At 36.6% G+C, this 26,142-nt stretch overlaps 1 protein-coding gene across 3 annotated transcripts in view; it reads right to left on the bottom strand.

Annotated features, from left to right (window-relative positions):
• Window positions 1-21,602, bottom strand: part of LOC131030361 (uncharacterized) — a 42,583-nt gene extending 20,981 nt beyond the window's left edge. Inside the window, exons 1-8 of one of the 3 annotated variants that reach the window (XM_057961152.2) lie at window positions 21,106-21,602; window positions 20,523-20,592; window positions 19,742-19,822; window positions 19,359-19,476; window positions 19,177-19,262; window positions 18,626-18,700; window positions 18,049-18,366; window positions 17,824-17,920 (exon numbers count right to left, since the gene is read on the bottom strand). In XM_057961152.2, the coding sequence (XP_057817135.2) occupies window positions 17,824-17,920; window positions 18,049-18,366; window positions 18,626-18,700; window positions 19,177-19,262; window positions 19,359-19,476; window positions 19,742-19,822; window positions 20,523-20,546 (799 nt within the window). In that variant the 5' untranslated portion in view covers window positions 20,547-20,592; window positions 21,106-21,602. Of the gene's footprint in view, window positions 1-17,823; window positions 17,921-18,048; window positions 18,367-18,625; window positions 18,701-19,176; window positions 19,263-19,358; window positions 19,477-19,741; window positions 19,823-20,522; window positions 20,593-20,794; window positions 21,026-21,105 lie in introns of those variants that run through there. The other 2 variants (XM_057961153.2, XM_057961154.2) reach the window with 2 other exon arrangements.
• Between the last annotated feature and the right edge of the window lie 4,540 nt (window positions 21,603-26,142).

Genomic DNA, 26,142 nt, shown 5'->3' with positions numbered 1-26,142 from the left:
CGAAGGTTCCCCACATTTCTGGTGGTACTTGCAAGCGTATGGCGTCCAGGAATAGGCTGATATCATGATGGCACATGTAGAATGTCTTGTGTTCCAACTTGAAAAAAACATGAATTCGTTCTACCAGAAGTTGTCCTTCCGACCTGGTACCAATGATCGTCATACCAATACCTGAACCTGTCGTACTAGCACCTGGCGTACCAGTACCTGCTAGTACCGTACCAGTTATTGCTGGAATCGTACCAGTTCCTATTGGAACTGTACCAATACCTGTTGGTACTATACTAGTGCTCGTCGAACCAGTACCTGAACATGTCGTACTAGTACCAATTCCCTGTATGGCGACCTTGTTTTTCCCTGGTGCGGCCTCCTCTGCATTGTCTGGTCTGCCATACTGGTATGGACCATTGGACCAACTGCTGCCTCTACACCGTACGGATTAAATCGTGCACTTCCGCTTCCTGGTCGTACGGCCTCTTCAACCTGTGCCAACTCTTCACTCAGCTCCACATGGATGGCACAAATCTCTGCACAGATACCCTCAAACTTTTTATACAACTGCTCCCTGCGTGTACGAACTCCGCGAATGAGGGGATTGTATGGATCCTACACATACGATATGTCTATTTTCTGACCGTACAGTCTTTCTCCTTTATCTGATGGTAGTTGTACAAGATCGTACGACTTAGTTTCCTGTGGGTGCAATGTTCCGCCATACGGTATTCCTCCCTTTGCAGGTCATACACCGTACGGGCTATGCCAGTCTCCCTTCTTGTTGACCGTACGCCGTATAGAAAACTCAAACACTCCCTCGACTGGTGTACGTCGTACAAGTGATCCAGTACAGGGTTCCACTCATCCCCTACGAGTATCACCTGCGGGTCCTCGTCCTTGCCTAGATTGATTTTTTTCACATCCCTTTCCTCGTACTTGATAGGTTTGTCTCATTCAAACTTGTAGGCTGGTGTGTCATCCACCCATGCCATTCCCTCCTAGTACCTATCGTACTCCGGGGGAAAGGATCGTTCTTCCATCCTGCCGCTTGATTCTCCTATCTCACATATTTGAAGCATGTGACACTCCGGGTGGAAGACCTCATAGTCCTCCATTTGCCAATGAAAAAGTCCCGCTAGTGAACTGGTTCCATCATCGGAACATCCATCCAGTTCCAACACTCCTTCCTCATCGGGTTCTTTCCCTCCTCTGTCTCCTTCAGAACCCCACTCCCATCTATTTGAATCTTCTGAGTCAGAGTCCGATGACACGAGCTCTTCGCTAACGGACTGGTTTCTCATATCAATTACATTCTTATGACCGTCACTCTCGATTGAGAGCGTATTCCTTTTCCAGTTATGATTAGCTTTAGCCATGATCAGCCACCCCCTTCCTAGAAGAGCGTCGTACGCTTTCCTTTCCAGTGGAATGACTACAAAATCCAAAAGAAATTGTTGCGTCCCAATTACCACCTTTTGTGCCATGAGGGTGTCGAGGGGTTTGATACCATGTTGATCTGCACCGACTAGGTGGAAGGTTGGTGGCCAGAGTGTAGGCTTGCCGAGGCTTCGCCAAGTTTCCTCCGGTAGTACGTTGACTCCGGACCCACCATCAATAATGGTGTTTGTAAGTTTTTGTCCCATTATATCCATCTCTACTACTATCGGTTTCCATCCGACGCCCACCACGAGTAGCATAGGATTCATGGCATCCGTACCAGATTCCTTCACCGGGTCCGTACTACATGGTTCCGCCATCGTTTGGTGTTCCTGACTGAGGGTAGTGTCCTCAGTTACATTTGTCAGAGCCATCCTTAACTGTGGCATGGTCTGCAGAAGGTCAGACACCCATACGGGTATTGTGTTTGTAACATCTGCTTAATGATAGTTTTCTCTGGTTCTAACCGGACTGCTGTACCGGCAGCCAGGTGCGAGGCCCTCCGCTCTCCAGCCATCGCCCGCTCGATATCTGACCTTGCCTCCTGGAGCCTTTCTTTTTCTGTGCGAGGGTCAAGGTACATGGCTTTCTTGTTTTGCAACCTTGTGATTGCCAATACGTCTTCTTTTGATCCTTCCACGTCCAGCATGTTCACCCCTTTTTGCTTTGGACAATCTATGTCCTCGTGATTTCCTGGACCGCACCATCTGCACAGCAAACTTCCTACATCACCTCCGTTTTGGCATTCTCGAGCAAAGTGACCCCATTCGTTGCACTTCCTGCATTGAATCATGGGTCGCCCCTTCATGTCGTATTGAATTTTGCTCCTTGGTGTGTTATTATTGGATCTATTGTTACCCCGCCGATTGTTTCTGTACCCTCCAGGGGAGGCGTCAGAGTTTGTTGTTGACTTCGGAGCTGTCGCAGGCGGTGTGGCTTGGTCGGGTTGGGCGTAGAGCACTTGTGTGCTCCGTGCTTTCAAGTTGTACGGGCATTCCTTAGTGGAATGTCCCATTACTTGGCAGATGTCACAAAAAACTTTGCGGGGACAACTTCCTTTAGTGTGTCCTTCAGTCTTGCAGTCAGTGCACCATAGTTTTTTCCTTCCCTACCACTTTCCTTGTCAACTTTTAACTCCTTCATCATCCTCATCATATCCTTTTGGAGCGCTTGCAAGGTTTTGGATCCCCCATCGCTGTCTTCATCCACGCTGTCACCGTCGCTCGCCTGTTGCTTCCCCCAGGATGTCTTGTTTTCACTTTCAATATCCATGGCGCGGTTGTATGCTTCATCGTACGATGGCGGAGGGACCACTTTCATCGTCCTTCTTAGGGATGGTACCAATCCTTCTACGAACTACCACTTCTTGAGGCCATCCGTCGGCTAGTTCTCCATTTTGTTAAGTAGTTCCCTCAGCCTTCTGTTATATGCGTGCACACTTTCATTTTTTCCTTGTTTGGTGTTGTAAATCTCTGCCACAATTTCGTTGTCATCCTGTAGGAGTTTGAATTCTTCCTCGAAGGCCTTCTTCAGATTGCTCCAGGACGTTTTATGCTCAGCATCGAGGTCTGTATACCAATCAATAGCTATTCCTCGCAGAGTGGCCGAGAATGCCTTCAACTAGTAGTCCCAGTCGTCCTGGCCATTTGCTTCCCAAATGGTGACGCATGTCTTGCAATGCCATATGGGGTCCTCTGACCCGTCGCCCATGAATTTTGGGAGTTTCTGCTTCTCCGAAGTGTGTGCCATCGTTCTTTTCTGAGATGTTTTATGCAGTGCCTAGGATTGGCTATATGCCGGGAAGGTACTACATGTCCGGGAGGTACCGTACGCTCCTGGTCTGGTTGGGCCCTTGTCAACCAGGCTTTGGTCACCTTCGCTTCTATAGTCCCTCTTTCCCAGGGTTTCCGGATTTGACCCTCCTATGTTGATGCCCTCTGACAGGGACAAATTTTTAATGCCAGACAACGTCGCTTCAAAAATAGTGGCGATTTCCTCGTGCAGGTCTCGTACCGCCTCCTTTCCTTGTTCAAAAAATTCCGACTGGGTGCTTTGCGATTCGGCTTTGGAGTCTTCTTCACTCGACGTCGAGTGTGGGGCCTGGTCGGCGAGATCTTCGTCCGCTAGGTCTAGAAGTGGCAGGTTCCTGGCGACCTCGGCCAACTCCTTCCACGTACACAGTTTTTGCCTCTCCCGACTACGACTCCGACTCACGGTTTTTGCCTGTTCTTTTATGCGGAGAGATCTCCGTACAATTCCCTCGTTTACTCCTTCAATGGTAGTGGTACGTCTGTCTTTGTTCAGTCGTAGGGGCATCAAGTGCCAGAGGTACGGCACCGACTAGCCTCCCTCTCCTCTTCCTCCCTACGACTCCATTCCTCGTACCGTCGGAGAACTTGTTGCCGCCGAAGTTCCTTTGTCGTTTCCTCCCTTTGGTTTTTGAGTGCAATCAAATTTCTGGCGAGTAACCTTGGAATACTCCCAAGTAGGTCAAAGACGGGGGTGCTGACAGTGAGTTCACCACGTACCGTGCCTTCCGAGACGGCTCTCTCCTGAGCCTCTCGCTGCACCTACTGCGTGACCGACACGTCCCACAACTCCACCAAGTCTGCCGTCAACTGATCCTCTCGTTCCTCTTCCGCGGTACTCTCTTCGTGCATGTCGTTGTCCACGACAATTAATTGTTGGTTAAATGGTCGGCCCATTAATTGCTTCCGCCTGCCGCCATAGTTATCTCCAAGTTCGTTCAGGCAACGGCGCCAAAATGTTTAGTCCTAGATGTGTGGTTGGTGAATAATCAGATAACACAGTATTTCCCGCACGTACCAAGTATTCATGAAACAGAACAATTGTACATCATAACATAAATGACGATAATAATTAGACCAGAAAGTTATATCTTTATTCCAGTGTCCAGAATTGTCCATACATAATCTCCCTGTCGAGGTTCCAACCAAACAATATAAAGACCCAACGGTTGGTCAAGTTGCCAACTGTCACCAACTCCCAACTACCCGACGGGAACCTCTCGGCGACAAACATAAACATAAACATAACACACTTATAAATATTATTCTTAATAACATACGTTATTTACCCCTAACAAGGGGGTCTTATTGGCCTGAACTGGTGAAATGACTGAATGAAGCCCCTCCAACTGCAACCAATGACTCCTGAAAGCTCTTTCATCAACTGGATAATTATCAAAAACAATTTAGAGGAGAAATCCTTATTTCAGTGCATTTTCTGAACTTTCCCCAGGAGAAACCCCAGTTTGGTGTGTCTTCTACCATCTGTTTTACTCCTATATCTCTAGTATGAATTGTTTTCACCAAATAACTATGGGGGATCTTCTAATTTGCTGCTAACAATGAATTTTGTATGAAAACCCTGCTGCAAAACCCCTTAAATTATTTATTTGAAAATCCAGGCAAGCTCCAGGTGGTATGATTTGGCTGGAAGAGAATGGTAGACCACAATTTGCCACAAACACTAAAAAATCTTCCCAAAACCTGCTCGGATCTAATATTCAAACTATATCCTTGCTGTAGCTGCTCCCAAACTTGGGTTTTTGGCCCTTAATGGCTGAATATGAACATTCCAAGCTAAATCGATGGCACAACGGTGAGGAGGATTTTGTCCTCACACAAAGTCTGAAGATTTTCATCCTCAAACCCAATTTCAGACCCTGCAATAAACGTTGCAGACCTGCAAATGCAAACAATTCTCAAAATTCCAATCTCCAATAATGCCCAAATGGTACGTACAATGCTCGTTTATTCCTCTTAGCCCTAAATCACACTTCTCTTGGCATCTTTTAAAGATTCCAATGGAATCTTCTTTCCTTCAATTTGGACGTACAAACTTGGGGAAGCTCATAACATAACATGGCCACTTTTTAATTATTTATTCTTGCCTATGAAATCAAACCATGGGTGCACTTAATGATTTAACTTTATAAAGTTACTTTTATGAAAGTATCTATTTTGGCATAAAGTAGCTTATAAGTTTATAACTTATATAATGCACTTTTATAAAGCTACTTTATAAGATTTTCTAATTATAGAAAAAGTAACTCTATAATGAATTATTATAAAGTGCCTATAATATTAAACCACCCAAGTCACAAAAATGACTAAGTATAAGCCCTCCTTGGTGGCAATATCATCTCCTATCCACTGATTTCACCTGCATAGATGGCTAACAAGTGAAACTAGGACTCTTGAGTGATCACTGGAAAAATGGGGACATTACATCACATGCCTAGGAAGGAGAGGCTAACATAAATTGTTCATGTGGCTCTTCCAAGATGCTGGAGTGTATTCAAGTTGTTCTTGCTAGATTTAGTGCAGTTTATTCATGGTGCTTACAAGCAGGCTCCATACCCTTTTGTATAGGACCAAATCAGTACAATGGAGCTTATAAGTTGGCTGCATATGCCTTACTATGGCTTCAAGTAAGCCCTTCCAAGTCTAGTTGTATTTTTCAATCGCCAAACTTATTAATTATTAGTTTCAAACTAACATTGTCTTTCTTATTTGCCAAGGTTGTAAGACCAACAACATAGGAATTTTTCGTCGTATACTTAATATTAATTCATTTACAAAGGCAGAAAGCATTTCAAATTTTACAAAAAAGAAACAATGACCATTGTGCATGCTTAGTTCCAAGTAGTTTACCATAATCCAGAAAAGTATCTCACATACTTCTAAGGTCTGCTTATCACATTAGATCTCATACTGAGGAGAGGCCATAAATTAGAGAATATTTACGTAAACTTACTATGCTTGTCCACAGTTTACATTTTTGCAAAAAGAAAAAAAAAAAGGCTACTCTTCCATCTTGACTTCAATACACATAGACAGTATTGTGCCTTCATTTCTATTAAATAAATTCAGGTATCATCATTTTATACAAAAGGATAGTCAGCTGTCTTTCCTCCATAGTTGCTACATTTTGGACTCAAAGACCATCTTGTTACCTATCAATAAGTTTTAAATTGTCGTATTGTTATTAACTTACTATGGTCAAGCACAAAATATGATTGCTTCACCCTTTAGGATCCTGGCTGCAACCTTACAAATATCTCATCTTCCACAAGTTGTCTTGGAATATATATGTATTGTCTCTCCACATTTATCTTGATAGCATATTTCCTTCTCTTTCCCTTCTAAAAGAAATTTGCATTTGTGTTTCATCTTCTCAACTCATTCTTGAGCTTGAGCATTACCTGCACATTTCTGAAAATCTGACAGCTTCTTGTCCAGATTCTCTACAATGAGTATCTCCTTTTGTTGGTGTGGTCTTGTGCACACCATTTTACTTAAGCTAACTTAGGGTGGCCAAAAGGATCACTTCTAGAATTATCTTGGAATTCTATAAATTGAGGAAATATTACACGAGACAGTGAGGAAATTTGTGTGAAAAGACATTTTATGAGATGATCTCCACAGGAAGAGCTTAATAATATAATGTTATGATATTTTCTTTTCTTCTGAATACAGATTCATAGCAGGTTGAGTTATTGTATTTCTCTAATGGCATGACAGTCCATGTGCCCTTTACGACGTGGTTTCAGAACTTATTGTTTTTCTTTCCAACATCTTTATCATCCTATTCATACCCTTTCCCTCATCATATTTCGCTGCCTCCCTTTAGATCCCAAAAGTCTATTGCAGAAAACATTCTCTAAAACTTCTCTTATCTTTTGTCCTGCAAGTCCCAAATATGTTGGTTGTAATCATACATCAATTCCATCCCAGAGTTACCAATTCATTACTTTGCATTATTGTATTGATAATAAATGGGTACTAGTGGTCCTTCTTGATGTGCCAATGCAATTGCACTCCTTAACGTGGTTTCTGAGAATCTGGTACTCATTGTAGTATTCATCATAATGATTACAATTAATGGTGATATTGAGAACTATACTCCCCAACATCAACTTCCTTTATGTTTGGCACTGCCCTTCTTATCATTCCGTGCCATGCTTTTATCTGACTCCTTTACCACCAACTAATCAATTTCTCTATTGATTGCATCCTTGGTGTGCAAGTGCAATTGCTCTCCTTAATGTGGTTTCTAAGAATCTGGTACTCGTTGTAGTATTCATCCTAATGAATACACTCAATGGTGATATTGAGGACTATTCTCCCCAACATCAACTTAATCCTTCAATTTCCTTTATGTTTAACACTGCCCTTCTTATCATTCCATGCCATGCTTTTGTCTGACTCCTTTACCACCAACTAATCAATTTCTCTAATAATTCCCCTAGAAATTTTCTTTTGAATCTTTCTCTCTCACACATTGGTAGACACCTAAGAAAGCCAAAAAAAACCTTCAGTAAGGTCCATTTTCCTCCATTATTTACAACCTTCATTTTGTATAACCTTAATTATTAAGGCTGGGTTTACTCTACAACTATGGTCTATGGAAAAAGGACCCAGTGGTGCATCCTCCTCACATCTTATAATTTCTCGTGAGTTCAGGTTGGGCCTTGGCAGTTCATTCAATGTTCAGCTTGGTTTACCAATCTCATTCATCAAGATGAAAACTCAGGAAATCTTAATCCAAGAACAATGCAAGGAAATGAATTGGAAGTGCTTCATGATGATATACTTGGGAACTTAGATGAGAGCTGTTTCGAACTCTTCTTGATTAATAGCCCTACTTTAACTATGGTGTTATCTCTATACCACAATGGTGGTCAGTTTTGGTATAAACCCCTCTTTAGAGGCTTGCACAGCCCACAAGACCTATTAACGCATATTTACCAGAACTAGCTTGATTCAAATACAGTTTGGTCCATATTTATTTTGACCAAATTCAATCTATGTGGATATCTCTTCAATATTTTTTAAAATTTGAGATTTTCTGAATTTTTTTGACCTCCCATACAGATTAATGTTTTGAACCAGGTAACTGTGCTATCATTGCTTCTCTCCCTCTAACTAGTGATCTTTTGTCTTGTTTTTCTCTATGTAGTTTAATCAAATCCAAGAAGGGAATGAGCACAATTTCTATGGGCACTTAACGCTGTTTTTCTGAGTTTAAAATCCTTTTTGTGGATAAAAATCAGGCTGTGTTACTAAATCTGCCTGCAGACTGGCTGGATCCGGGCCTAGTTCAAATCAGATCCATGATCCAGTCTGATCTCCCTGCAGATACAAGCAAGATATTACGAAGGGGGTTGGTTTTGTCTGGGATGAACCCAGGGCAAATCCGTCGATCTCCCATGCTTTTTATATTTTTACTTTTTTTGTTTATTTTTTATTTTTTCTTGCTTTGACTTTGACCTTGGCACCCTAAAACACATTTCAAACCTCAAAAGTTACTTATAAGGTATATCAAACACCAAAACAAGTTTATTTAGCTCATTTCAATCACAAAAAACAAATATCATTCCAGAAAGCTAAACATTCATTTTTGCTTGTTAAATCAACAAAGAGAGCTGAAGATTGATCTTTGAAGTGTTGGTGTTGGAAATAAGCCACACCCGGACTGACGATGGACTGGTCCAAGAGGGGCCAGTAGCTCAGTGGTAGAGCACTCCAGCAGCGTATGGAAGGTCCTAGGTTCGAGTCCTAGCTGGTCCATGTCTCAACATGGTATCAGAGCTGGTCCATGTCTCAACATGAAGGTTCTAAACAGTTTCATTACCATTCCTACATATTTGTAAGTGTCCACTGGCTGCCATAAGTTTTTTTCATTTGTTTCCTCCATTTATGTTTTACAAACATGAAACAAACTCTTTGCTTTGTTTTTCTTTCATTCTTCTACAAATGCATCAAAAGAGTTAAGTTTTAGATATCTATTTTCTGTTTTTCATATTTTATTTATTTTCAATGTGTTGATTGTAAAATTTCTTGCCATAGGAATTACAATGGCAGCTAGTTCTAACTCCATAGCCTGACCTAAATTCAAAACAGACCTGAGTTCTCCTCTATGGAAGTATGTCAATATGATACAACCAGTTCTAGGTGGTGGGGGGTATATTTTAATTTTCTAGGGATGTGTCATTAAATATTCAAGTTCATAATCTGACAAAAGCCCAGTTGTGTGGAATGCCTAGACAAGGCATCAAAGCTTGCCCTGGAAAGAATGGTGTGTCATGTAACCATGTCATCAAAGCAAATGATAGCATATATTATGAAGTAAGAGCAACAAGATGAACTAGTAGGCGATAGAGCAAATCATCCCTTGGTAAAAAGAAGATCAAGGAGAATAAAAAGCCCTATGCCCCCATCTAATCCCAATGTTGTGGTAGAGAGACACTCAATTTTGGCCACTCCTAAAAGTGAAGAACCCACTACAAACAAAAGACCAAAAGAACCTTTGGAAACTACATTCAAAATGAAACTTGAGACATTACCAATTAGCACATTGCAAGATGTATCCATGCAAATAAGTTGGCTTTCAATGTCGTTCACTCACCATATTGACATGAAATGGTGAAAAAAATTAATGATGCTCCAAAAGGGTACAAGGGACCAAGTTATAAAGAGTTGGTGAAAAAGGTCAAGCTCATATAAGATTCATTGAAGTTCATGAGGGATTCGTGGGTCGAGTTGAGACAAAGGCGTCCATGTTTTCAATGGGTGGAAAGGTGCTAAAATTCAGCACTTGATCAATGTCATAGTAATGTCCCCTAAAGGGGCAATATTTTTGTGAGAGGCATGGATTGTGAGGGGCAGGTGAAGGTTGGCCAATTTATTGCTAATATTTTTATCACAGCCATTGAGAAAGTGGGAGCCCGTCATATTGCTCAAAGTCATAATGGACAACACAAATAATTGTAGATCTGCTATGTTGTTAGTTAAGGCACACTATCCAAACATCTTTTAAATACCTTGTGCGGCCCACTCTCTCAATCTTAGGCTAGCATATATTATGAATAAAATTGATTAGACCAAAGATGTCATGCCCCGCTCCTTTGATTAGATATACTAGATCATTGTTATTCTTGCTTCTAGTTTTGATTGTGTGTAATTTTTTGCATCAACGTTTCGGATCACACTCTATGATCCATCATCAGGATGAAAGAATGCTCAAGAATTAGTAAGATGGACAGTTGCAGATCCAAGGGGGATATAAAGAGATAGCACAAAGGAGGGAGAGAGTGGCACGGTTGACAAGGCCAAAAGTCAAAGAGAAGAAAGAAACACCAAAAAAATAATGTAAGAAAAGACCTATAACAAAAACAAAAACCAAAAAATGAAACAAAGGAAACAAAACCAAAGGAAAAATTAAAAAATAAGAGGAAAACAAAAGTTCATAAGAAGGAGAAAAAATGTTAAATAAATAAATAAAGAGGAAAAATGAAAATAGAAATAAAAATAAACGGATAAATAAAAATGAGAAGAACAACATGAACAAAGAAAGAAAAGAAAGGCTAAACCTAATAAAAATATAAATATATGCGAGTCAGTATATGAGTATATATACATATGTATTCTTTCACCCTGATGATGGATCAGAGTGTGATCCAAAACGTTGATGCAAAAAATTACACACAATCAAAACCAGAAGCAAGAATAACAATTATCATGGATTGTGGAAAAATAATTTGTTTTATACTAGATCATTTAGACTATGATAATATAACACAATCATATTTGTGAAATTAGTTGATTATTTATTCATCATGATTAGTTAATTAGTTGATTATTTGATTATTTGTTAATTAACAATTATTTAATTAGTTGATTATTTGATCATTTGTTAATAAACCATTAATTAATTGGTTGATTAATTGTAATAATGTTTATTAATTAATTATTCATCATGATTTAAATAACCATTACTTAATTATTAAGCATTATTACCAGCAAATGTTAATATCCTTTTACATATCCTAACACCGACTAAGTATTAGTAATACCATACAAAGGAAAAAGAACGATTATTATTTATTGATGCAGCGATTCTAGTTGGGATAAAAAACCTTGCTTAAAGACACAAAGATAGATCGTTTCAAAGAAGGGACACAATTAACATAGGAAGAGAAAGGAATAGAAAGGGACACATCTCATCCAAAGAGCCCAATGTTTGAAGATAGTAGTATCAAAGACCAAGCAATCCTTTGTGGAAGGCATCGTGGAAAAAGGAGGGAAAGCTGGAGGAAATCACAGAGGTAAGAAGAGTCAAAGGCAAGCAATAATACGTAGTGCATCCCACCAGGTATGATGTATCTAAACTGCCACTTACTGTAACAACATCAGAAAGTCAATAGGATATAAAGTTATAAACACTTTACTTTATCATTCTAACTTTGGTAGCATTCTTAAGTAAATAACATAAAATAAGTCTGTGGGCATCAGGATCATAATTAATCATAATTGAATTTTAGAAAGGTATTAATAATTACTGTAGGTGTTAGACAACATACTGCAGATATTAAAGATGCATAATTTTTCAGATATTAAATATAATGAATATGGATATTGATTCTAATGAATGTAGATATTAAATTTAAGGAGTATAGATATTAAGTGTAATGAATATAGATATTAAACAGACAAACAATACAGATTTTAAACATCAAAATGTTAAATAATAAGTATGTATAATCCTCTAAGATGTTAAACATAATAAACAAGATATTAACAAGTATAATCATCATAAATATGAAACATGTTTATAGACATTGTATATGCATAATTTTTCAGATATTAAATATAATGAATATGGATATTGATTCTAATGAATGTAGATATTAAATTTAAGGAGTATAGATATTAAGTGTAATGAACATAGATATTAAACAGACAAACAATACAGATTTTAAACATCAAAATGTTAAATAATAAGTATGTATAATCCTCTAAGATGTTAAACATAATAAACAAGATATTAACAAGTATAATCATCATAAATATGAAACATGTTTATAGACATTGTATATGCAAGATCATTATTAAATATTAAATACATCTTTATAGAAAACTTTCAAATAATATAAGAATACACTTTGTGAAGGAGGTGTATGGATTGCGATGGAGGGGTGACGAGGGGCTCGTAAGTGAGCCATCCTAGGATGACCAAAGCGGCATCAAGAGCTGGGATGGTCCTTATATAGAGGAGTCAAGGAACCCAGTCACACTCTCTACCCTTTTCCTCACAAGGCTTAATAAAATATGGAAGAAGTAGACCTGGAAGGCCAAAAGGTATGGGCCGCCAAGTGGAGCAAGAAAGTTGTAGAAGGCGACCTTTCTTGGGCTTGGTGTAGAAATGGCCCTAGGCGAACCTTCATGTCTTCTTCCTTCCAATTCTATGTGTTAAATTTAATACTTGAACAAACTCTAATAATCAGATAAATATGAAATTATATTATTTGGCACTTAAGTTATTATGTAGATTCTACTTATTAAAGCTCCACTTGTTAGCAAATCAATTAATTAGTATGATTGTTCCCTAACCCTTTGTTATATAATTTACTCTTATAGGTAAGCAAAAGTGTAATTTGGGAAGGGGACATTACTGTGGTATCAGAGCAACTTTCCTGTCATCTTGTGAAAAATAATTAATGCAAACATACCAAAGGAGGGGAACTAGATCCAACATGGGTGAGCAATTAGGTAATGAATTGAGGGCATTCATGGAACAAACAAATCAAACCCTCATTAGTCAAAATGAAAAATTCAACCGAACAACCCAACTCCTCCTACAAGCTATCCAAAGTATAAATAATAGTAACAATTCTAGATCTAATCAAAACCATGGGAGGGATACTCATTCAAATGACTCCGAAAATTATCACCCCACTAGGGCATCAACCCCAAGACCTACCATGCCTCCTTTCTTACCAAGAGAAGACCACATGTTAGAAGAGGAGGAACAAGCTATAGATAGCGTAGAGGATCTAGCTGAAATATATTCCAGATTAGACCTTGAAGTACAAAAAATATATCCTTTAGAGATTAATGCGAAGCTAAAACTAGGGTCAACCCTAATAGAAGAAGAAGGCATCCCAATAGAGACCTTAAGGAAAGGATAAGCAAAATGACCATTCCAACTTTTGACAAGTCCGGGAAATGTATAGCACAGTCGTGGGTCCAAAAATTAGACACTTACCTATCTCTTAGCCCTATGACATTAGAGAATGCTATTAAGTTTGCCGTACTTCATTTAACTAGAATAGCTCATAATTGGTGGCACCATGGCCTCATTACCCAAGGCCACCAACAAATTACTACCTACAATGAGTTTACCCAAAAACTTATTACCAAATTTGACCAAAGACATCCCGAATGGTACTTCAAAGAACTCACCCAACTAAAGCAACATGGAACAATTGAAGACTATGTCATTGAATTCCAAAAGCTAGCTATGACGGTACCAGAAATCTCCCAAAGAAGACTCACATATTTATTTGTTGTGGGACTAAAAGAGTCAATCAAAAGTATAGTTAGTGCCTTAGATCCCCCAAATCTAGAGAAGCAATCCAAAAAGCCATGAAATTTGAGACCAACCCCTCCAAGGATAAGCCTAAAAAATTTCCATCCAAAACACACTCTAAGTATCCCCATAGAAATGAGAGTTATAAGAAAGAAGATAAGGGACGAGCATGTTTCTTTTGTAAGGAAAAATGGGGGCCGGGTCATTCTTGCCAAACAAAGGAAGCCTAAAAACAAAGCGATGACCTAAAGAAGAACTTGTGTTTTAGATTGCTAATATTTTTATCGCAGCCATTGAGAAAGTGGGAGCTTGTAATGTTGTTCAAGTCATAATGGACGACACAAAGAATTGTAGAGATGCTACGTTGTTGGTTAAGGCACGCTATCCAAACATCATTTAAATACCTTGTGTGGCCCACTCTCTCAATCTTAGGCTAGCACATATTATGAATAAAATTGATTAGACCAAAGAGTTGTATCTAGAGGTTGAGGAGATCTAAATGTTCATCACCAACTAACGCATATTTAGATCATTTTCAAAATTGGAGCTATTGATGGTGAGTGTAGTATAAAATTTTATAATTTAATTTCACTTTATTTACTTAAAAATAGAATTTTAAACTTAGTTACTTAATTCATATTTGATTATGTATTATAATTATTCTTTAAAGTTTGTTTTTAATTATTTATTTTTTTAATAGATTGTTGAGACCCGTTTCATCTATAACACAATCATCTTGAGACAACTTGTGAAAGTTTGAGAGGCACTTTCTAGCATGGTCATTAACCAAACTTGGTTCATATGGAGGCAAAGCAACACTAAGAGGGCAACAAATATTAAAATAGGTGTCCTTGAAGACTCTTGGTGGAATCATGTGGAGTATCTCCTTAGTTTCACAATGCCCATTTTGAACATGATTTGTTATACTGAAATGGAAAAGCCTTGCTTGGGAGAGATATATGATAGCATTGACTCAATAATTGAGAAGATGAAGACCATCATAGATGTGAAAGAGCAAGACCCTAAAAAAGTTTCTTCAAAACAAGTGCACACAATTATTGAAGAAAGATGGAACACAATGACCACCTCACTACATCTTGCCTTTGCATTGAGTACAAAATACTATAGTGTTGAGAATCCTTCTATTGTCAATCGAGATTGCCCCATATAGAGATTTTGGAATCATTGAGGGTACAAGGCAACATTTCATAAACTCTTCCCTGATCTTGATTTGCAAGATATAGTTATGAGTGAGTTCACTGATTTTGTACAGTCAAATGGTCAAAGTATTGAGGTCCTTCATGATAAGTTCAAGAAGGATCCTCACAATTGGTGGTACTTCCATGGCCCCCAATTCCAACACCTACAATGCATCACAATTAAAGTTTTATTGCAAGTATGTTTAATAAATTTTTATTTGTCAACCTTTGAAGTTTCATTTATAGTGTTTTTAATTTTTTATTTTTATAATGCATAACTCTGTATATTTAATTTGTCTTCATAAGTTGCTAGTTTATTTGCATTTAGAGGATTTGAAGCGCATACTTTTCATCCACGTAGTAAAGTGCAATAGATTGCATTCCAACTTGCACCTCCTTTTGCACAAACATAGCTACAAGGAAGGGAACACAAAATTGTGGGATATAGAGCCAAAGCATATTGACTTGGATTTCCACTTCCCAACAAATTGCACTTGAAGAATCTGAAAGCGAGCACACTTTTAGTACAAGTGACGGTGATGCTGCCTGTGGTTCTACTTCTTATTATATTCCTACATTATCTAATGTCGATGATGATGATAATATTGATGGTTTAAAAAATTCATTTGACAATTAAAACTAATTGTTGAACTTGATATTATTATTTTGATATTTAACAAGTTTGAACAATGGATATTTTATAATATATTTATCATTTATGTTTAAAATGACATCCAAGTTTATGGTGGTTTTGTTGTTTATATGATGGTATGCAATATTATACTCTTAGTTCCTACTTTCAAGCTGTATATGTATATTTATTTATTTATTTATTTATGATTTTTACTCTTAATTTTTTGTACAGACAAACCCAACCCAGAAAAATTGCCAGATCCACGAACACAAACCAAGATCCATATCAAAACCAGTTACTTAGAAATCATGATATAATAGGCTATCTGTAGATTCATTACATTCTATGAATCTACGTTACCACAGAAAAATATGTGTAGAATAAAGCATAAGACTGTTTAAAAAAAATTAGAATGAAATGCAAGCAAAGGTTAAGATTGTTTTCAAAGAATAAAGCACTGAATACAAGAAATAAAGCCAAGAAAAGCCTAAATATTATTTTAGGAGAATAAAGCAAATGCTAAAGAATTATTTAGAAGATTAACGTGGAAAAAAGAGTTGCTTAATTTTTATACACTGTTACTAAGGTTTTAGAGATTTTGGAAATTTCTGTTTTACAAGTAGTCTGCTAGAAACTTTCTGTGCCAAATGCAGTGCCCAGGAGTTGGTGACTGTACCTTCTCTGGAAAGTTTTCTTAATTGCATGTATTATCTGCAATTGTTCTTTGAAATACACTAAAGTTACATTTAGTTTGTGTAAGATTTCTGCTGTTTCCTTTGATATCCCTTAATGTAGATCTCTTCTAGGAAAAAAAGCATTTCAATACTGAAATCCTAAAACCATATTCCTTCTTTTGTTTTCAAGTTTTCAGTCTAAATTTCTGTAAAGTTTCAGTTTCAGATTTCATTTTGGATCATAACATTATATTCCTCTGTCTCTTCTATCTTGTGCTTTTTTTCCCAATTGTTTTCATATTGCTGATTAGCTCAGGTCAAAAGGTGCTCTAGGTGGTCTGTAAATCTTCTAGAGGAGACTCTATTGTTCAAACTTCAAACTTCAATTGCCTTCCACAAAATCCATTAAATGGAATATCAAATATATTAGGAAGGTTAACACATTTGATCTTGAAAACACTTGGATGACTCATAGGGAAGAGCTAACTTATGTTGCTCAGGCAACAACCTAAAAAAATATTACCTAAGAGAGGAGATTGCATTAAGCTTTACTTGTGATGATGAATCGGTTCTACACATATATAATCTGAACCATGAGTTTAAAAATAGGAGCTACACATCCAAGCAATGAGCTGGATCTCAATATATGTAAATAGTTTCTGAACAAAAGACAAATTTACCAATAAAGAAAACCCAAAGATATGTCCCATAGATGAAGATTTCTGCCAGTTGAAATGATTTTTGTCAAAAACTCACAAAACTCTTAGGATGAGTAGCTTAGAGTCCAGACCAACTGCTCACACTCTGAGGAGCAGATTTAAAAGTACAAAACTTCCTCCAAAACTAATCATTGCAGATTAAAAAATTGAGATTTTCCCTTGTAGATCTATGAATATTCCACGATCATTAAAAAGATATCCACAATCAACTGTATGGAGACCTAGGTTCAGCCCAAATGTTTGGCAAGACTATAAATGGAAGCTCTTCTATAAGCCTAGAGATCTCTAGTACCTATATCAGGCACATTTATCTTTAGTGCATGTTGAGCACAAGTATAATGGCTATATGGGATTTAAAACCATACACCTTGGTTGAAAGTTGAAACCCATGACGTTCAAACATGTTGAGATGTATACGGAATAAAGAATGTCAAGTTTACGCATATTATCTATTTTTAATATATGTAGTAGCTCCCACTTTAGGAATCTTTTTGCATCTGCCATCATTTAAAAGGTACGCATCATAGACTAATCACATGTACAATTGCAAGACTTGTCAAGTATAAATAGATTTACTGTAATATGCAAGTGCATATTCTATTCCCTGGATGGCCATGGATAATACCATTTATGTTCATCAATTTCATTTTACTACTTACAGGAATCTAGAGCAATGCATGATCCAGCTAAAACTTTGAAATAGTAAAAAATGGTAATATGTGATCAGTGTTATGGAATTTGCGAAATAAATAGAAAAGATGACTAACCACTTGGTATATGCATCAAGCCTTTTCCACAGTCCTCAACAGGGCAGTCGGTACTTTTTTTCTCGCCTCGAAAAGAACAATTTCTAGAGTACACCATCTGCATAAGACAGCAAAATATTTTATTTTTGGAATTAAGAAGTAAAATCCCTGAATCAAAGTTCTCTGGGCGTTGATTACATATGAAATGAAGAATTCACCAAAATTTATTGGGTAGAAACAAATTACAGAAATCTTTGGACTTCCAGCAGACTCTGCAATCACAATCTCAGGTGAACAAGACTTTTGAGTTTCAATATTTATCGTCTTTCTTGGTGAATTAAGTGTTTCCCCACTCTCTAATACATTTTGATCTTTAGGAATATAGTTCTGCTGTGCCTTTTGACTCTTCGGATCTTTGTACATTTCAGCAAGAGGTGATGACAAACTAAAAACTGTTGATCGAATCTCAGAACGTGGCTGTGAGAATCCTTGCTCAGAGAAATTTGATAATAGTTCAGAAGCTAATGGCAATAGAGAATTCTTGTCCAACATAAAAATATGGCTCTGCAAGAAAAGAATCGTGTTTGATTAATAAAAAACATGCAATTATCTCAGATGCCACTGCAATGCATTTATTTTCACTAGTTTCTCTGTGTGATGATAATATGATCTCTAAAAGATCTAATTTTATATATTTCAAACATGTGGATCTGAATGATTTGGTTCAGCAACATTATGTAATTGAGAAACATAAAATCAAGCATCTGCAGATCAGAGATAATAGATCTGTGAGACTGATGTGTGCAGTCGATAGACTCGATACCTTTGCAAATATTTCCTCCAACTGATTGGCAAGGGAAGAACCAGAACTAACAAACTGCTTCTTTGTGGGCCATATCTACAAACAAAATTTCATACTATCAGAAAAATGACAATACTCTGTGCTAGATGTAACACTTTGCAAGAACTCTATTGTTGAATGGGAGCCTGGATTAAAATAGTAGTTGAACTAAACCCGAAGTGCTATTACCAATTTAGATCCAAAATCTTCATGCAATATGCAAGAATATAATATTTTATAAATTAATCTTGACTTACTTGGCTTTACTATTAATTACAGTTTCCAAAAATAATGCTTTAGTGTGCAAATGACAAATATGTCTTCCTAAATTTCTAGCTTATTGATCTAAGACTGAAGACAGCAACATGCACTTTATCGAAACTAAAATGGTTTATGCATTGAGTTAAATAGAACACATTTTTCTTCGCAAGAATTCAAACCAAAACAGAGCTCTGTATCATTTGCTCTGAAACAAACTAAACTGGGTGCTAGTATATTAGCAGCAGAAGACACAAGCAGACATAGAAGCTTACTTGTGATTTGCATGAAGGACATGTGTAACCAGTTGGAGATGAGGATCCTTTCAAAAGTAGAAGCAAGCACGAATTATGCAAAACATCTGAGCACAATCCTTCCATGATTAGCCTTGTCCTATGCTAATAAATAATCTCATTCCTGTAAAATCAACGTTAGTGAAGTTCAAGGAAAAACATACGTAAGCAGCCGAGCCGAGTGACAGAGCGACTTGAATGAGTCAGTATCTGCAAGCAAAAGCTACATTTTGGTACGAAACTGCAACTGGAATCAACCATCCACTCTGCATATGTCCTCACCTGTTATCAACCCATATACAATAATACATAACATCTTAAGAATGTCTCCGGGAGAAAGCCAGAAACAAGCCCACACCCCTAAATTATGCATTGTATTACAGAAATGAACAGAGGATACTCAATGGTGACTGCATGTAGTTTAGGTTATATTTATCAAATCTCAAATTTGGGTCTAAATGGTAACAGAGAACGAGTACTGAATATCTCTATATATTATTTTCCACGGTAAGAAACCCAAAAAATTGAGATTATGAACTGAGATCACCTCACAAGCACTGTGTTCAGGAAAGCAGATGCAATCTCCACATACAGGAACCTTATGCGTACAGCAATATAGTTGTGTTTCCTGCACACATTTCAGCAAATCAACTGAAAATCGTTAAAAAGGAATAGGGTGAAGCACAGATTCTTAATCCTTATTTTTTCGCATATTCTTTTAGAGGCTTCGTGAAATTTGGAAAATGAAGCAAAGAATCAGAGGATACAATGATAGATGCATTCTAATTAAAGACACTTTTTGGGGATGGACTTGCAGACTTTCAGTCTATAGTGAGTAAAACAAAATAATGGAGTGAAGACTTTCGGAATAAAGCATTGTTTTGGCTGTCTAATGGATGGCAATGATGAAAATATCAGAACACACGGACCAATTGCCATAACAATTTAGCAGGAGAGGAAGATGAGCAATTCCCAAAACAAGATAAGATGGCAATAAACAAATCCTCCACATAAACCATAAAAATTCTCCAACGCTTAGCAAATCACTGCAATTCTCTAGGTAATGACAATAGAAATTGCAGATCACGGGGCTGATTGTTCACAAACAAGGGAGCTACACTTTTGTCTGTACACACGAAGTCCCAGTGAACAGCAATACGCAAAACATCAGTCCCTTCTTGCCATCATCAACTTGCATATATTTCCTCTCTGACTAACCAAAGGAAACCAAAATAGGCTCCAGTTCAGATATCCCTGAGAATAGTAATGAATTGAAATACAAAAATTTCCCGTTTTACTTAACGAAAATCCCAACGGAAACAACCCACCTTCTGGCACATACAGACTACCATGGTTGATCCCTAAGGCCGAAACTTCGAATCCCCTTTCTTCAACAAACTGCAGCAACGGCAACGGCATTAAACACCAGACATTGTAAACGATATTTCCCAGGTGCCAAACCATAAAACACATCCCCATTGTCAGATAGCATTTAATGAAAACATTATTCAATTGCAAATGTTGCCCTGACAGCTCCAATTTCAAAAAAATCGACCAACCATTAGTGAAAGCATGTCTGTTTTCAAATAAAACAACTAACCATTGTTGAAAGCATAAATGTAGTTCTTCCAAAGCAACAAAGAAGATAAGGACAAGGGGGGATTTGTTGGATTTGAATAACGGTTGGGTTGTTCTATTTTTAAAAAATCCTGTTCTAAAATCATATAATCAAAGTGGGTATCTGTCAAAAGTCAAGGATGCACATAAAACTGCATTGGACTGAGATACTAACAGAGAATAGGTCTTGGGACAAAAAACGTCATTTGTGATTGTAACGTGCAGGCTGAATGACAGAAAAAAGTTAAAGGAGTATAAAGAAAACAAAAAATAGAAAATGATGAACGTGCTTACCGAACAAACATGCGATGCTCGAGGCTACAAGACCGGATGCTACCACACTTTTTTCTACTCTCTGTACAGCAACCTCAGATTTGTATTAAAACTCGTATTTTTTTTTTGGGGAAAAGTTTTTGTTGGTGTTCTGTGCAGATTGAAGTATGTAGGGATAAAAAGCCGAGGTTGTATATTAGTCTTTTGGTGATGGGAAACAGAGTTGGCAGTACAGTGTCATTGCATGTGAATGAAGCTCGGTTTGCGTCCACGTGAACGTGAAAACAAATCAAAGACGACATAGGAAAGTCACGGAGTGAAAGCAAAAGTACATGCATGTTGTATCTTGTGAAATATACGATGCAGAGTAGTTCCCTCCCGCACCTCCCCACAACTGGTTTTTTCCTCTGTTTTACGAGGATTGGAAACAAGCCTAAGATTCATGATCTAGTTCTGGGAACTTTCCTTTTCATTTACAATCGGGTATGGGACCAAGTATGTTGCATAAGCGTACACCTGTATACTAAAAGCATCTTTCATAGAAGAAGTTAGTATGTTTCATAAGCGTACACCTGTATACTATAAGCATCTTTCATAGAAGAAGTTAGTATGTTTCATAAGCGTACACCTGTATACTATAAGCATCTTTCATAGAAGAAGTTAAGATTAGAATTTTTCATTCCCAAGCAAATATGAAGTTAAGATTAGAATTTTTCATTCCCAAGCAAATATGGGACCAAATATGTTGAGTAATCATGCACTTAGGTGTGTCATAAGTCTTGTCAACTGAAATTAATGATGAGATTGATATATTTCATTAGTCATCAACAAGATTACAATTCCTTCATTGAGTAGGTCTAGATTTGAGAGCATATATCTTTATTTTATTCTTCTTTGTAGAAAGGTAAATTTGGAAATGAAGCTTTAAAATAGTACATGATATAAATGTATTTTGATGAAATCTAATTAAGATAGTTTTTGTGTAGTTGTTTGTTTGTTAAAGTTAATTCATAATTGATATTGTACAAATGATTCAAATATTATAATATTATGTTGACTAAATTATAGATTGTACAAATGATATGTACATAATCATATAGAATTTAAGGAAAAGTTTATCTTAGTCACACAAGATAAATATTTTAAAAGTATATTATATTCTAAAGTTTAAATTAATTCACATAAACTAATTAATAGAATTAGTAGATAGACTATTCTAAAAAGCTACGATGAAAGAATATATAAAACGTAAAGTGATGATAATTTTATTTTAATAATTACATTTTATAGATTCGCCATGATTACATAGATGTCTAAAATAATTAGTACTTATTTAGTGAAACATTAACTAAGATAATCAATCAATGTTGGGTAAACTCCAAACAAGAGAACACACACCCTTGATTGGTCTTATTACTTTAGCCTAGAGAATGTTTAAGTCATTTCAATGAAAATAAACAAAAGATTAAAAAACTACTACAATCATTCAATTTGAAAAAAGATAAACATGGGTCAAGAAGATATGGAAGGAACATTGACAAAATGAAGGAAAAGACTAGAAAGAAAATAGGATATTTTAATTTCAAGATGAATATTTTAATGAAGTAGCAAAGGAGATCCAAATTATCAAATGCATATTCAACAATAGATTTGGAGACTAAGATTATATTAGATTGAGCTCTAAAATGTGCATTCGTTAGGTTTTAGTTAAATGGTGGTGTGTTAGCCCATGAAGATTTGAATAGATAGATGGAAGCTAAGTGGTGATGTGTGAACCCATGAAACAAATTTTGAGATAAAGGATTTTTCATTAACCTTTCAAAATATGGATGATGAGAATTGAAAACTTTATTGAGGTTTTGGTTTTATGAGAATTTATTATTATATCTTAAATAATAGGCTCTACATCTCAATCCAAAAAAGTTATTGACCAACATCCCTCTTCATGTATTATTTCACAAGATCCTCTTACAATTCTAGGGACAAGAGATTTTGGAAGGCCTCATAAGAGTTTGAGACAATTCTTAAATGTGTCTCAAAAGTAACAATAAGTAAAGAGATTTCTACTTATGCAAGGGTTGATGTTTAAGCATAGTTAGGAAAAATAAATCATGAAGCAACTTGAATTTGCTTCTAGACTTGAGACAAGAGAGATTATGAATATTTCCTCTTCAAATGCTTTATTGTTAAAAAATGGTCATATCAAATAATGGATTAATCCAGTTTTGGAGCTCGAAGTAGATTATAAATTTATTCATTCTCAAATCCCTCCATGGACCAAAAGAAACTACATGTGTTTTTCAAATTTGAATCCTTAATACCTTATATCAAATCAATAAGTAAATATAAAAGGAACAAATCATAATAGGTGTTTCAAAGTAGTATGGAAGAAGGTCCTAAAGGAAGCATCTAAAACCTCATAAGATGTCATATTTAAGGCTATACTTCAAAATAGATAAAAAAAAAAATAGACTATATGGTAAGAAATGAGAAGAAGCTAGAATAATTCAAACAATATGGTGCTCTCTATTTTTCAACACTCAATACATGTCTAATATATAGCCACTTACATAGCCAAACAACCTCCTATTAATCAAGAGGTGTTATAACAAATATCCCGAAATACCATTCATGGGTATAACACATTAACCGCTAACTATTGTGATATATTGTTATTCTAACCATCCAAACCTATATTAGTGAATTGTTTATCAACAACATCACTATTACAATAGTAATTACCTTTCTACATTTACATAATTACTAACACCGCAAATATAATGTAAACATTAATTTTCCTAACATTCCCCCCTTAATGTTTACATGGTAGAAAAACATTCACACACTCTTCTACAGTATGCTCACCCTTGTGGCATGTCTAGCTATGTGACTCGTGACCTTGATCCAAAAGAAATGCTCTCTCCTCCCATGGTTTTAAACATGCTTACCACAAACCTCGACATGAACAGGAACCTCCACTCATCTGTTCACTTCATGTGGTTTTGTGGATCCTCCCACAAACCCTTTCAAGATCCATGAACTAACTTACTCTAGTGCCTTTTCACCACTATGCTTGCACATAAAGGAAGTTACATAGAAATCACCATGCATATTACAAATGGGAATGAAACATTGGTTATATTCCCCCCCACAATGTGAAATTCCACTTATTACACAACCAGGAACACTGAAAAACAAACATATCATGTTGCATACTAGAAAATAAAGTGCCACCAAAGTTGATAAGCGGCCTCGTCGTTGGTGACTAATGAGAGGTCGCCAAAATTCCTACAGCCTCCTGTGCCTCCAACCTCCAATTTTTGAAGATATCTAAAGCACATATTCTTCATCACTAGGACATGATATCTCTTCAACCTTCACATGGTTTTCCCAATCAGTTTTTTCAGCTAAGGAAGCATGATGATCCAATTTATCATCTAATAGATCTTGTGCCCTCTTCTTGCAATTCAAGATTACATGTCCCATTTCATTACAATAGAAATATTTAATTTTTCTTTTTGAAGGAAGAGTCTGAGATTTGTACTTTCCTTTTCTTGCTTTATTTCGTATAAATAAGACCTCCTTAGATTCAGAGTCTTCATTATGATCAAGTAGAGTAGATATTGCTCCTTCAAGACTAATAGTTAGCTTGCTTAATGTGAACACCATTCCAAACATATGTTTAGGTAAATTATTCAGAATTATTGCTTTAGCATCATCATCATTTACTTTCTCATTAATCCCAGCTAGTCGATATAGAAGAGAGTGAAACTTACTGATATGATCTGCCATTTTTGTACCTTTCTCCATCTTTAATCCATGCAATCTCTACTTCAATATTGTCTTGGCACTTTCTGCTTCAGATCCAAAAAGCTTGTTTAATGACTCCTAAATCTCTTTTATTGACTTCACAAAATCCACATGGTGTAAATATGTTTTTGATAAGTCGAGACCTATAGTTCCCAAAGCTTTCTGATTTTTGACATTCCACTTTGCAAGTTCATTTGCATCAGTTGGTATGACTGAGTTTGGTTTGACAACATCTCAAAGATCCTTTTCTATCAAGTGTAGTTGCATTTGTATCTGCCAGTCTCTACCTTCAAATTTCTCAATGAAACTTAATTTATCCATGACTACTCTTTTAATCAAAGGTGTCGAGCTCAACCGATAATGCACCTTGACTATTACAGTTTAACAGATTGACAACTTATTAAAATAAACCCTACAAATACAACTTGACGCAATGACACTTAGAGACAATAAAATGATAATACCTAAAAAATGGCAATCTATCATTATGAAACATATTAAAAAAAACTTAAATTCGATCTAAAATATTTATAAGACACTCTAGGAAGACCAAAAATTGTCATCAAAATCTCATGGAATAACACACACTTTTGTGGGGCAAACAATGGAAACTAGAAAAGTTTTTTAAAATACGTGACCAACCAATTAGTGATGCATACAAGAATTAGGAAAATGAGATTGGTCACCACTCTAACCTTTTTCCATAGGATGTGTGGAGATGATGAGGATCCAGAGGATCATGTTCCACTTATTAGACGATGGGCCCCATAATCAGATTTATTACTCAGTTTCTGTAAAATAAAAAAGTCTCCATCCTTAGTGCTCTAAACAATATAAATGCACCACTAAAGTACACAAGGACATTGATCCAATGCACAAGAGCTCGATACTAGATCGACCCACAAACAATAGATCAATGTGTTATCAAAAAAATGATTTGCAGAAGCCACACAAGCCAAAAGAAAAATATTCAAGTCATTTTTCTTTATCTAACATACACTTGAATCATTGGAACCTTATTTGTGCAAACAATAGTATCTACCAATAAAATGATGTCGTTTATTTGTTCGAACTGCCACATGGGCCAAGAAGCTAGGCCAATGATGTAGACTGCAAACTCATCAAACAAAACAGATTCGAGATAATATTCAGCCAATACAGATCACAGTTGCTTGAGATCAATGCACGGGCCTATGATAACAATGGGCAATCATAGATTCAAACAAAGAATTATGACAATTAATAATG

This window comes from Cryptomeria japonica, chromosome 2 (assembly GCF_030272615.1).
Source record: "Cryptomeria japonica chromosome 2, Sugi_1.0, whole genome shotgun sequence".
NCBI lineage: Eukaryota > Viridiplantae > Streptophyta > Pinopsida > Cupressales > Cupressaceae > Cryptomeria > Cryptomeria japonica.
The sequence above is the reverse complement of the archived record's forward strand: the minus strand, read 5'-3'. Positions and strand labels throughout refer to the sequence as shown.